The sequence below is a fragment of the Tachysurus fulvidraco genome, chromosome 16, assembly GCF_022655615.1.
Source record: "Tachysurus fulvidraco isolate hzauxx_2018 chromosome 16, HZAU_PFXX_2.0, whole genome shotgun sequence".
Classification (NCBI taxonomy): Eukaryota; Metazoa; Chordata; class Actinopteri; order Siluriformes; family Bagridae; genus Tachysurus; species Tachysurus fulvidraco.
Window position 1 is genome coordinate 12,433,076 of NC_062533.1, and position 12,046 is coordinate 12,445,121.

A 12,046-nucleotide genomic window follows, 5' to 3' on the forward strand; every position below is an offset into this window, starting at 1 on the left:
TTACAATGCAATGTAAAAGTTTTTTAATATATATTTTTAAAAGACACACTGCTCTCATGGATCTATGATGTTACTGAGTTGTTTTTTATGATGTTATTCATGTCCTGATTCAGAGGCGCCACCCAGTGGATGTATCACGATATTGTTCTTTTTAACCGCATTTACCTGCTTGCTTTGTGTTGTAAACCTCCTGGTAAGTGTATTTGTGTGTGGAATATGTAATAGAGACCCAATTCTGACGCCTAGTGGTAAAAGCTTCACCCACCACCATTCACATTGAACCATATGTTTAACGTTCACAATCTATTTCAGGTTAAGTTGGCTTTGATATCTGCCCTAATATTTTTCCCATATAACTGCACTTTATAAGCAGTATTCAATTGACAGTTTGCGTGACATCATAGGAGTCTCATCAATGTACACCTTCCAAAACACACCTGAAGCTCTGGACAGTTTAATTGTAACTGGCATAACTAGGAAATTAACATGGACGAACATAGTAGTGGCATCTATCAAGGCAGCAAACACTCGCTCTTTTTTAAGCAAACTCCACCAACAGAAGTTGTGGAGCATAAAAGCAACAATTCCTTTGTCTTCAAAGCAAAAAATATAGATATAAAAAACATAAAATTACATGTTGGTGTAAATGTTGACTGCTTTTCAGTTGGGCGATTGTCAGCTAGCTATCAAATGGTATCTCAGTCATGACTCAAAGCTGTTTTTTCATATGAAACCATGAAAAGAACATGACAATTTTAGCATTTTACATTAGTCGATAACACTGTTTTTAGTGATGCAACATTTTACGTTGCATCTCATGCAACATCTCAGTACACACACACTTCCAAAATGAAATGAAGTACTTTGTTAATCACCAATATGAGTGAAATATGAGGCAAAACATGTCTTTAAATGGATTATTTTGTACCTTTGGGACCAAGCACCAGCATTGCTATACATTAAAAAAGGATGCTGGTGCTGAATTCGTCTGGCTTTGATTTAAAAAAAAAAAAAAAAATTGAACTAGTTGCCTCTCACTCATAATATGGGATTGGCTATATTGAATACAGAACACTGCATACATTTGAGTAAATTTATCAAAAACAAAGAAAGACTGTCACTAGACAGTGTTGATCAGATCTAAAATGTTATTAGCTAAAGTGAGTAAGATATTTACAATAACCTGGACACTGATGTATTTGAAGCCCCTTATCCAGGGCAGGTTTTTGGTGAATAGTCTATTTCCATGGAGTTTTTAGTCATGAGACAGGATTACACACAGGGTTGGACTAGTAATAGGCATACAATATCACCTAAAAAGGTAATATCTTGGGTAATACCCTACTGGCAAGTTTTAGATCCACCAGGGAGTAAACCCACAGAAAACAGTAACCCAAGCTCAGAAAGAACCAGAGACTAAACTTTGAGGCAACGCTACCCAACTTTGAAACTTAAGCATGCTTTAGCTAGCAAATAGCCAATAGTCACACTTGGCCCACAGATTGAATGTCCATTACCATCTCTTAATTCTGGAAGGTTACCATTTTCAGCAGCACAAAAATATAGATAAAGTGCTGCGCCATATAGTGCAGTTTCTGTATACTTTGTCCTCCGGTACTTTTTCCATGCCAAATTGGGACTGATTAGAAGTCACCAGGTCTCATCTTTGATTTGCAGAAAAGAAAAGAAACAAGAGGCTAGAAACTGTATTACATCATTTAATTTCTTCAGCAAAAAAAACAAACAAAAATAAACCACACTGAACAGACACGAGCCTGGATTCAGGCACAACACAACTTAGTCTGCCCCTGAACATAGAGCAGAGCCAACCCTCCCCTCTATATCTGAAACATGATGGAATGTTATTACCCAGAATTCCCCTTGGGCCCTCACTTTAGGAAGCTCTGTGCAGCAAGGTACTCTAATTTATAGCTGGACAAACCATCCAATTACAATTTGTACAACAAAGGAAAAGTGTTTTGACCAAATTGCACCTATACAGGGCAAAACTAATGGAATTGAGAGGGAGGGGAATGTGAGGCTTAATGGTTAATAGATGGTATAACTGTTTAATCAACTTCCTCCATCCGAGAGGCATCATCATCGTCATCTCCCTCCAGTGGCGGGATTTCCTCTGGAGCAGGAGCAGTGCTTGGTTCATCTGAGGGCACATCGTCATCATCGATGCCTGCAAGGAAAGTGCAGCACATGGTAATACACAATAACCGAATTAAATTAATCTGATCAGTAGTGGAAGTGGCAGGAGCCAAGTCAATTAGTGTATAGTCTTACCAAGCCCCAATTTGATCATCCTGTAGATACGGTTGGAATGCGTCTGAGGATCGTCCAGAGAAAAGCCTGAGGACAGCAGCGCTGTCTCAAACAGCAGGATTACCAGATCCTTCACAGCCTTGTCATTCTTATCAGCCTCTGCCTTTTGCCTCAGCATCTCCATGATGGGATGATCAGGATTGATCTCTAGGTGCTTCTTTGCCATCATGTAGCCCATGGTGGAGTTGTCCCTCAGTGCTTGGGCCTTCATGATGCGCTCCATGTTGGCAGTCCAGCCATACGTGCTTGTCACAATGCAGCAAGGTGAAGAAACCAGTCTGTTAGACACTGTAACCTGTGGAAATATGAAGATGATTAGCACACAAGTATATAGCACAGAAAGCATGCTGTATGCATGTCTCATTTAACCATTTTCTACATACTTGTCATAAGGCAAAAGGAAATAATGCCATTCATATTTTGATCGCATAATGGTCACCTACAAAAAAGTACATAATGAAATCTGCATAGAGCTAGCATTATTATACCTTTGAGCAGATCACCCAATTTTCAGAAAGTATTTGCTGTTGATTATAGTCATTCACTGATGCTATCCAAGCACAATTTAGGTCACAGCCACCAAGTTTCAACACTACACAAACTAAATTTCATATTTATTAGTGGCTCACCAAGAAACTGGCTTCATATTAAATCCAAGATTGAGAAGTTTAAACCAAAATCAATTTAATGTTTAAAAACCATTTACCTTTTCAACCTTCTTATCCAGAATCTCCTTCATCAGCTTGCAGAGGCTCTCAAACTTGGCCTTATCCTCTTCCATCTTTTTCTTCTCCTCCTCATCCTCAGGCAGCTCCAGCCCCTCCTTGGTGACAGAAACGAGTGTCTTGCCCTCAAATTCCTTCAGCTGCTGCACGCAGTACTCATCAATGGGCTCCACCATGTAGAGAACCTCAAAGCCACGTTTACGAACACGCTCAACAAAGGCAGAGTTAGCAACCTGGTCCTTGCTCTCACCTGGGGTAGAAAATCACTCTCAGAACCCTTCACATATAAAGTGAACATCTTTATTAAAAATAAAGATAAAGTTGGCACAAAACTCACCAGTGATGTAGTAAATGGATTTCTGGTTGTCCTTCATGCGGCTGAGATACTCTGATAGCGAGGTCATTTCATCTCCCGACTGAGAGCTATGATAGCGCAGCAACTCTGAGAGCTTCTTTCTGTTCTGGGAGTCCTCATGGATGCCCAACTACAAAACACCATTATTTTGTTACATTATTTTTTCAACCTAATGGGATATTTACACAGATGTTACTAGAAATTAAAACATTTTACTACATTGTCAAGCAATAAATTCAAATAAATACCCAATATGCCCCAATACATGAATAAAAGCATTTCAAGTCACTACAGCTGAAAGTTACAAAAACTAGGGCAACTACATCATCGATACTAGACAAAATATACTAGGTTACAGGACCCACAAAGGAGGCAAACCTTAATCCATGGCAAACAACTACACAAACAAAAAAAAAAAGAAAGAAAAAAAAAGGAGAGAGAAGGCTAGAAATTAGAAATTTCTAGAAAATAGAACACTTAGGCACAGCCCAAATTAGATAGTGGTAAACTTCAATAGTTGTGCATTTATGGGGCCCAATCTCACCTTCAAGTTCTTAGAAAAGGCTTCATAGAACTTCTTGTAATTGTCCTTGTCTTCAGAGAGCTCAACAAACAGTTCCAGGCATTTCTTCACAATATTCTTACGGATCACCTTCAGAATTTTGCTTTGTTGCAGCATCTCTCTGGAGATGTTCAGGGGAAGATCCTCAGAGTCAACAACGCCACGGATGAAATCTGTGGTAATTAAATGAAACAAACCCAATACTCTGAGAACAATTGAATTAAACATCTGCATGATACTTTAACAAAATATATTTAAGGCAGCTCTCGGGTTTCGAGGCTTGAAGGCTGTTCTTACTCAGGTACTCAGGGATGAGCTCCTCGCAGCTGTCCATGATGAACACCCTCCTCACATACAGCTTAATGTTATTCTTCTTTTTCTTGTTCTCAAAGAGGTCAAAGGGTGCACGACGGGGGATGAAGAGCAGGGCTCTGAATTCCAGCTGTCCCTCAACAGAGAAGTGCTAGAGTAGACACAAGGGAAATGTGAGTGCTGGACCAATTACTGCTGGTAACTGGCACTGGATTTATGATCACTGACAACCCAAGAGTCAATAAGATTTATAAAAGGGGATTTAACAAATTAGCAGACTTGATTATCCAACCCTACTGCTTCCATTCCACTTCTTGCTGACTCATTCTTACCAAAAAGGTATTGATTCATTATATTGATTTAGATATTATACCTTAACTGCAAGGTGGTCCTCCCAATCATTGGTAAGACTTTTGTAGAACTCTCCATACTCCTCATTGGTGATGTCATCAGGGTTCCGGGTCCAGATGGGCTTGGTCTTGTTCAGCTCCTCCTGGTCAATGTACTTTTCCTTGATTTTCTTCTTTTTCTTCTTGTCCTTATCCTTGGAAGAGTCCTCTTCATCATCAGAACCTACATCCTCAATTTTGGGCTTGTCCTCTCCCTCTTCTTTCTCCTCTTTCTCTTCCTTCTCTTCTTTCTCTTCCTCTGCCTCATCATCACTGATCTCCTTGTCACGCTCCTTCTCAACCTACAGACATTTCAGAAACATTTAACTTTCGTATACCTTATGCAAAGCCATGGACACTATTTCTGATGCTGGGATTTACTCCTGATGCAACGATCAATGCAGCGTGTTTTACCCAACTACAATGATTTCCACAAACTATTTAAAAAAACAAAAAATAAAAAACAAAACCCTTACAAAGAGTGTGATTGGGTATCCAATAAACTGAGAGTGCTTCTTGACCACCTCCTTCACACGTTTTTCCTCAACATACTCTGTCTGATCCTCCTTCAAATGAAGGATGACTTTAGTTCCTCGCCCAATAGGCTCACCTGTAAAAAGATCCCTAATATCAGTAACTTGTACGAATGTTAAACAATTCTGAAGTCTTAAACCATTTTTATACTTTTAATATGCATGCAGGGAGCATTACAATATCCAGACACCTGACTAGGGTTAAATGTGCACTTGAATCAACCTACCATGGTCAACCTTGACTGTGAAGGATCCACCAGCTGAGGACTCCCAGGCATATTGCTCATCATCATTATTTTTAGTGATGACCACCACTTTCTCAGCCACCAGGTAAGCAGAGTAGAAGCCCACACCAAACTGCCCAATCATGGAGATATCAGCACCAGCCTAAGGGGAGGGGAATTAAAAAAAAAAAAAAAAAAAAAAAAAAAAAAAAAAAAAAAAAAAAACCAGAAAAAGCTCAGTAACTGTAGTAGTATTATTTATGCAAAAGCATATTGCAGTCTTCAGGACCAGTTTATTCAAATTCAGCATGCCACAGTATTGTGGCCACTCTGTTTAAACATGATCAAGCATTTAAACATTTGTTTAAACAATACAACAAACAGTTTAACAGCTAAGTACAGCCAAGTCATTTTAATGACAAACATTCCAAGTACATCCATGTTCCAGATCAAATCAAAGCCCTGTTTACAAGGGCAGAATAAACTCTGTGCCAGTGTTTTACTAAATGACCATACAATTTCCTTCTCCCAGTGCATTATTCTCATTAATGGAATGTGAAATGTATCTCATGACACTCTACCTGAAGAGCCTCCATGAAGGCCTTGGTTCCTGACTTTGCAATGGTTCCTAGGTTATTGATGAGATCAGCCTTGGTCATGCCGATTCCAGTGTCGATAATAGTCAGTGTGCGTTCATGCTTGTTAGGAATGATGTCAATCTTTAGGTCCTTTCCACTGTCCAGTTTAGTTGGATCAGTCAGACTTTCATATCTGATTTTGTCAAGGGCCTAAAACAAAATCAATAATTAATTCATATTAAAATGTACAGATGAAAAGTGCGATGGGTAAAATATACTTGAAGTACTAAAACAGCCGAAAGTGTTTTACAGTGTGTAAAGAGAATTTATTTTCTCTGAAAACCTGCAGCTATACAGCACCATCAATAACACTAGTCATCATATAATACTGTATCAGAGCTACATGCAGCTACACCTGATACTTGATAAATTTTCCACAGTATAGATAAATTTGTCTTGACCGATTTACTAAAATCTACTTACATCAGAGGCATTGGAAATAAGCTCCCTGAGGAAAATCTCCTTGTTGGAATAAAAAGTGTTAATGATGAGGGACATCAGCTGAGCAATCTCTGCCTGGAAAGCAAAGGTCTCAGCCTCCTCCTCTTGGCGCATTTCTTCAGGCATCTGAAACAAATGAAGGGAACAAAAAAAGAAAAAATTGTTTATCTATTCATCCATCACGTGTTTCAGTCGACTTCGAAACACGTTTCTTTATTTTTGGACACATCATTTCATACTTGTGTTCTTCCATCCCACCGTGTACACACACTCGCTAAATGCTTACTTGCGTTTTTACTGTCAATTTTAAATAGATAAATAAACTAATATGCGCTAAGAATACAATTAAAAACAAAATGATAAACGTACAGTAATATTTATTGTACGAATATGGATTGACGCGGGATTAACCTGCAGACGACGGGAAATAAACGCTCACAATTAGGCTCCATACAGATCCTCCATGTGTATATCACGGTACAGTTCAACATGGCCGAACTTCCGGCTGCACAAAGGACAGAGCCACGTGCTTTGAAGGAAGCGCGTACACGAGTTAGTTTTACTCCACTTTAAGCGTAATAAAACCAAATCCCTGCTTATTCTAAGCTCGTATATCTATTTTTAAACGTCTAAACGTGCCTATCTGCCTTCGTGAAAACTAAAGCGCCTGATAAATATTAAAGAAATCAAGGCAGATTTCCTCTTAGAAAGAGATTAAAACACTTTTTAACGCACAATTCTTGTAAATATATATTTACCGCAAGCTGTAATGTGACCGAGATACATGATCGATTAAATCCGCATTGTGAGTTATGAACACAGTAATGCGGTTGTATTGAATCCCAACGGCTCGCTATTGGACGCCTAATGCACTGCGGAGGGTTTTATAAAAAGCTAAAGGTGCTAGCGATAGCTATTGTTTCTGTCGACGCCGACTAATGATTTCAAGCCATTTCTACACTTTTACACAATGGAAAAATAATAGTTTCCATTAATATTATTAAAATAAGTAACAACATGATCGACTTTATACACGAATATCCTTATTTGGATAGGACTTACCCTTGCACCTGCTAATAGCAGCTTTTCTGAACACTGCATCTCTATCATCCCTGTCTATCTAAATACAGACTTTTCACAAACACGACATCAAGATTTTAAAATCAGATGAAGCGAAAAGTGATGCTAACTGATTTAGCCTCCCTGTAACCGCCATCTTTGTTACAATCTTAATTAAAACACGAGACTTGAATCACCATAAAACCTAACTGACTAAATTAAACCATAAAGGATTCAACTGATTTGGATTAACCGAAAACGTTATCTATCGTACCTTGACTTTAGTTTCGTTGACTTCTCTTGAAAAACGCAACCAGACACTTTCCAATCTCCTCCACACTCCGATGCAGTGGAGTAAAAGAAGGACTGGGTGAATTTTCTAGAGTATATAGTTTATATGTGCAGAGTTTTGTATCACTCCGCGGGAAAGCCGCAATAGAGCGACATAGGTTACTGCCTAAATAGCTCACGAGTCCTACGTCAATCTAGTGCACTAGGTACAGTATAGTGACCTACAGCGTCTTAACTTAAACCTTAGGGTGCTAAATATGTGATTAGGACTAAACCTTAGGCAACGTTTAGTTGTCATAGAAAACGAAAGGCGCTTCACTGTAACATCTAAATGCTTAACATTCACCAGTCATATAACAAAAAACATAAATTATATAATATATATCCGTTAAGCTAAAAAAAAAGAAACATATGTAATATATACTATTTCTAATGACCTTATGAAGTCATGCATCATTTATGATCACTTATATAATATAGTGTTTGTAAATAAAATATATATAACTCATACCACGTTCATTATATTCATTTGTATACTGTTGGGATATAAACCTGTATATTTATATTATGAATTTTGGGATAATTGTTGAGGCATGACGCTTATTACTGCACCAAAGGATGAATGACAAATTTGAGAGATTAAATCTTTTAGCACGATCTTCATGATCATCATCTTAATATTTAATTTATATAAGTATGATTAGATGGCAGAATACAATAAGAAACAAAAATAAATCACGAACCGCGGTACTTTATTTTGGAACGGAAGGATATCACAGCTCAGACATGGTTGTGATTTGTCTCTTTCTAGCACTTTCCCTGGAAAACCCGCCCCTTCAATGACGTCACACGTCTGTCAAACGCACAGCTCAAGCGCTTCCGGAATAACAGCCGTTAACGACATTCCCACATTATAAACAAAGCCGCTGTAATCAGAGAGGGCTGGAGAATGAAAAATAGATGAAATAGCTTTAACTATATACAGGTGCATCTCAATAAATCAGGATGTCGTGGAAAAGTTAATTTACTTCAGTAATTCAACGCAAATAGTGAAACTTGTGTATTATAAATTCAGTACACACAGACTGAAGTAGTGTAAGGCTTTGGTTCTTTTTGCTCACATTGAACAAAAACCTAAAAAAATTATAATATGGTGAACATGCCTGTCAGCTACTCGACTCAAAACACCTGCAAAGATTTCCTGAGCCATCAAAATGGTCTCTCAGTTTTGTTCACTAGGCTACACAATCATGGGGAAGGCTGTGATCTGTCCAGAAGACAATCATTGACACTCATCACAAGGAGGGTAAACCACCAACATTCATTGCCAAAAAAGCTGTCTGTTCACAGAGTGAAAGGAAAAAGTGTGGAAGTGAAAGATGCACAACTGATTGAGAGAACCGCAGCCTTGTCAGGCAAAATCGATTCAAGAATTTGATTGAACTTCACAACTAAAGGACTGAGGCCTGGGGTCAAGGCATCAAGAGCCACCACACACAGACATGTCAAGGAATTTGGCTACAGTTGTCATATTCCCCCTTTTAAGCCACTCCTGAACCACAGACAACGTCAGGGGTGTGATAGCTGGGCTAAGTAGAAGAAGAACTGGACTGTTGCCCTGTGGTCCAAAGTCCCTTTTTTCAGATCAGAGCAAGTTTTGTATTTCATTTGGAAACCATGGTCCTAGAGCCTAGACTCTAGAGGAAGTGTGGAGAAGCTCACAGCCCACGTTGCTTAAAGTTCTGTGTTTAGTTTCCACAGTCTGTGATGATTTGGTCTGCAATGTCATCTGCTGGTGTTGGTTCACTGCACCCATTTACCAAAATTTTTTAGAACACGTCATGCTTCCTTCTACTGACCAGCATTTTAAAGATGCCAATTTCATTTTCCAGTAGGATTGGCACCTGCCCATCGCTGCCAAAGCACCAAAAGTTGGTTAAATGACCATGGTGTTGGTGTGATTGACTGGCCAGCAAACTCACCAGGCCTGAACCCCATAGAGACTATGGAGTTTTGTCAAGGGGAAAATGAGGAACAAGAGACTGTGAAAGAAACCTGGGCTTTCATACCACCTCAGCAGTGCCACAGACTGATCACCTCCATGCCACAAATTGAGGCAGTAATTAAAGCAAAATGAGCCCTTACTAAGTATTGAGTACATATATAGTAAATGAACATACTAGGCCAACAATTCACTAAAAATGTTTTTTTATTGGTCTTATTTGAGATAGTGTATTGGTGAGTTTTTGTTAAATGTGAGCCAAAATCAGCACAATTAAAAGAACCAAAGACTTAAACTGCTTCAGTCTGTGTGTATTGAATTTATATAATGTGTTTCACTACTCCCGAGGTAGTTCGGATAAAGCGGTAGAAAATGAATGAATGAATGAATGAATGTTTCACTACTTGAGTTGATTTACTGAAATAAATTAACTTTTCTATGACATTCTATCTTATTGAGATACACCCGTGTGTGTATACTGTATATAGTAAAATAAACATATGAATGTATAAGCTCTGTTTTGAGATGTTTCTTCACAAAATGCCAACAGCATTAGATTTTCCACACAGAAAATACTTAATTTGTGGATAATCACAATGTCCCCACATGTTTTTAAATGCTTTAATATATATATATATATATATATATATATATATATATATATATATATATATATATATATATATATATAAATTTCCTGTCTAAATGATTTCTTCATTACCAGTAATTGCAGAGCACACACTTAATTCATAGCCAAATTCACCTTACTGGTATTTTGGGAAGTGAGAGGTAATGGAAAATGGGATGGAGAACACGTTAAACTCGATACAGACAGTAACCTGAGCTCAGGATGGACTGGAATCCCCGGAGGCAACATGTTACACCTGGGTCCTGGCTTCTTTTCACATGTAGCATGTGTTCTATAATTTTCATATGTGATCGTTATTTTTTCACATTCAACCTTCATTTATATAATATTTACATAATGTGTGTATTTTCTTGAATTTGCAAATGAAGTTTAATGGGAAAGGGTGGTACACTGGCATCTTGGGAAGTGTTGCCCTCTCGAATTTCCCAGGGGTGCTTGCTTGATCTTGAGCTCAAATTAGATTTCACATGTTCTTTCCATGGATTTGTGTGGATTTCGTCCAGGTTTACTAGCTTTCTCCCACTTTAAAAAAAAAAATGCCTCAATGCTAAATTGTTCCTAGGTGTGAATGTGTATGTGCATGATGTCCTGAAATGGATTGTCATCCCACCAACGGTAAATTCTCCCACCTTGTGGTCAGTGTGACCAGGATGAGCTAATAGGTTAGGGGTTTAGGTTAATGAATAGCTAACTTGGGTTGAGGAGCTAATGCATTAAATGATTTGAATGGGAATCAACTCAAATCAAATCAAATTTTATTTGTCACATACACATACATACAGGGTACGACATGTAGTGAAATGCTTTTTGCATCTGTCTGGTATTTAAGCATAAAAAAAACAAAAAAAACAAAAGGAGATAGATAAATAAAAAGTATGAACTATATAAAAACTATATAAAATATATGTGAAAAAATATATATATTCATTTACATAAATATACATAAATGCGTATGGTTTTTAATGATTGTCCTTAAAGTGTCTATGTGCAGTATGGTGTGTATAGAGTGTATAAAGTGGCACTGTGGTGTGCAAGTCCAGAGTTAAAGTGACAGTCCAGAGTTATAGAGTCATAGTGCAAAAAAGGTGTGCAGAAAAACGGTAAATATGGAGGGAAAGGTCCAGTACCAGATCCTGAGTGTTTCCTGGTTTAAACTCCGAATGGCCTGCTTCTTCTCATTTGCTCTGTGTTTGCTTTCAAGGAGTGGGGCCGAATGCATGCATCAGAGAAATGAAGGTCCTGGAAGAGAATGTGCATAAGTGCTTAAAATAATTACATTTAGAATAAAAAAAATGAATATAATTGTTTTTATTAATTTTGCTCAGAAAGATTTTGGTACTATAAGAGCACTGTTTTTCAGGATTATTTTAAAGAAGCAATCCTACTTTTAGATTTTCTTATGTTAGACACAAACAGATTTTGGATTATATCTAATTGTCAGAATTTATTATTAAAATGCAATATATATTCACAGTTTATAGGTGTTTGCTGAATTTTTTGGTAGGTACCTGCCACTATGTGCTGGAAATATCCCA

At 37.8% G+C, this 12,046-nt stretch overlaps 1 protein-coding gene across 1 annotated transcript; it reads right to left on the reverse strand.

The window, feature by feature from the left end:
• Positions 1–1,704: 1,704 nt before the first annotated feature.
• Positions 1,705–8,000, reverse strand: hsp90ab1 (heat shock protein 90, alpha (cytosolic), class B member 1). Its single transcript, XM_027166385.2, has 12 exons — positions 7,844–8,000; positions 6,493–6,636; positions 6,013–6,219; positions 5,435–5,594; positions 5,151–5,284; positions 4,659–4,976; positions 4,271–4,436; positions 3,956–4,146; positions 3,394–3,541; positions 3,038–3,306; positions 2,293–2,626; positions 1,705–2,188 (listed from the first exon to the last, which is right to left on the reverse strand). Exons 2-12 carry the CDS (start codon positions 6,634–6,636, stop codon positions 2,070–2,072), a joined length of 2,190 nt encoding a protein of 729 aa, XP_027022186.1. The 5' UTR covers positions 7,844–8,000; the 3' UTR covers positions 1,705–2,069.
• Positions 8,001–12,046: the final 4,046 nt, after the last annotated feature.

Bases quoted from the DNA above. Each gene is read 5' to 3' on its own strand.
- hsp90ab1 (XM_027166385.2), bottom strand. From the start codon at position 6,636: ATGCCTGAAGAAATGCGCCAAGAGGAGGAGGCTGAGACCTTTGCTTTC. The intron at 4,437-4,658 runs GTATAATATCTA...TGTCTACTCTAG, and splicing joins AGGACCACCTTGCAGTTAAG to CACTTCTCTGTTGAGGGACA. The intron at 2,189-2,292 runs GTAAGACTATAC...CTTTCCTTGCAG, and splicing joins GATGATCAAATTGGGGCTTG to GCATCGATGATGACGATGTG.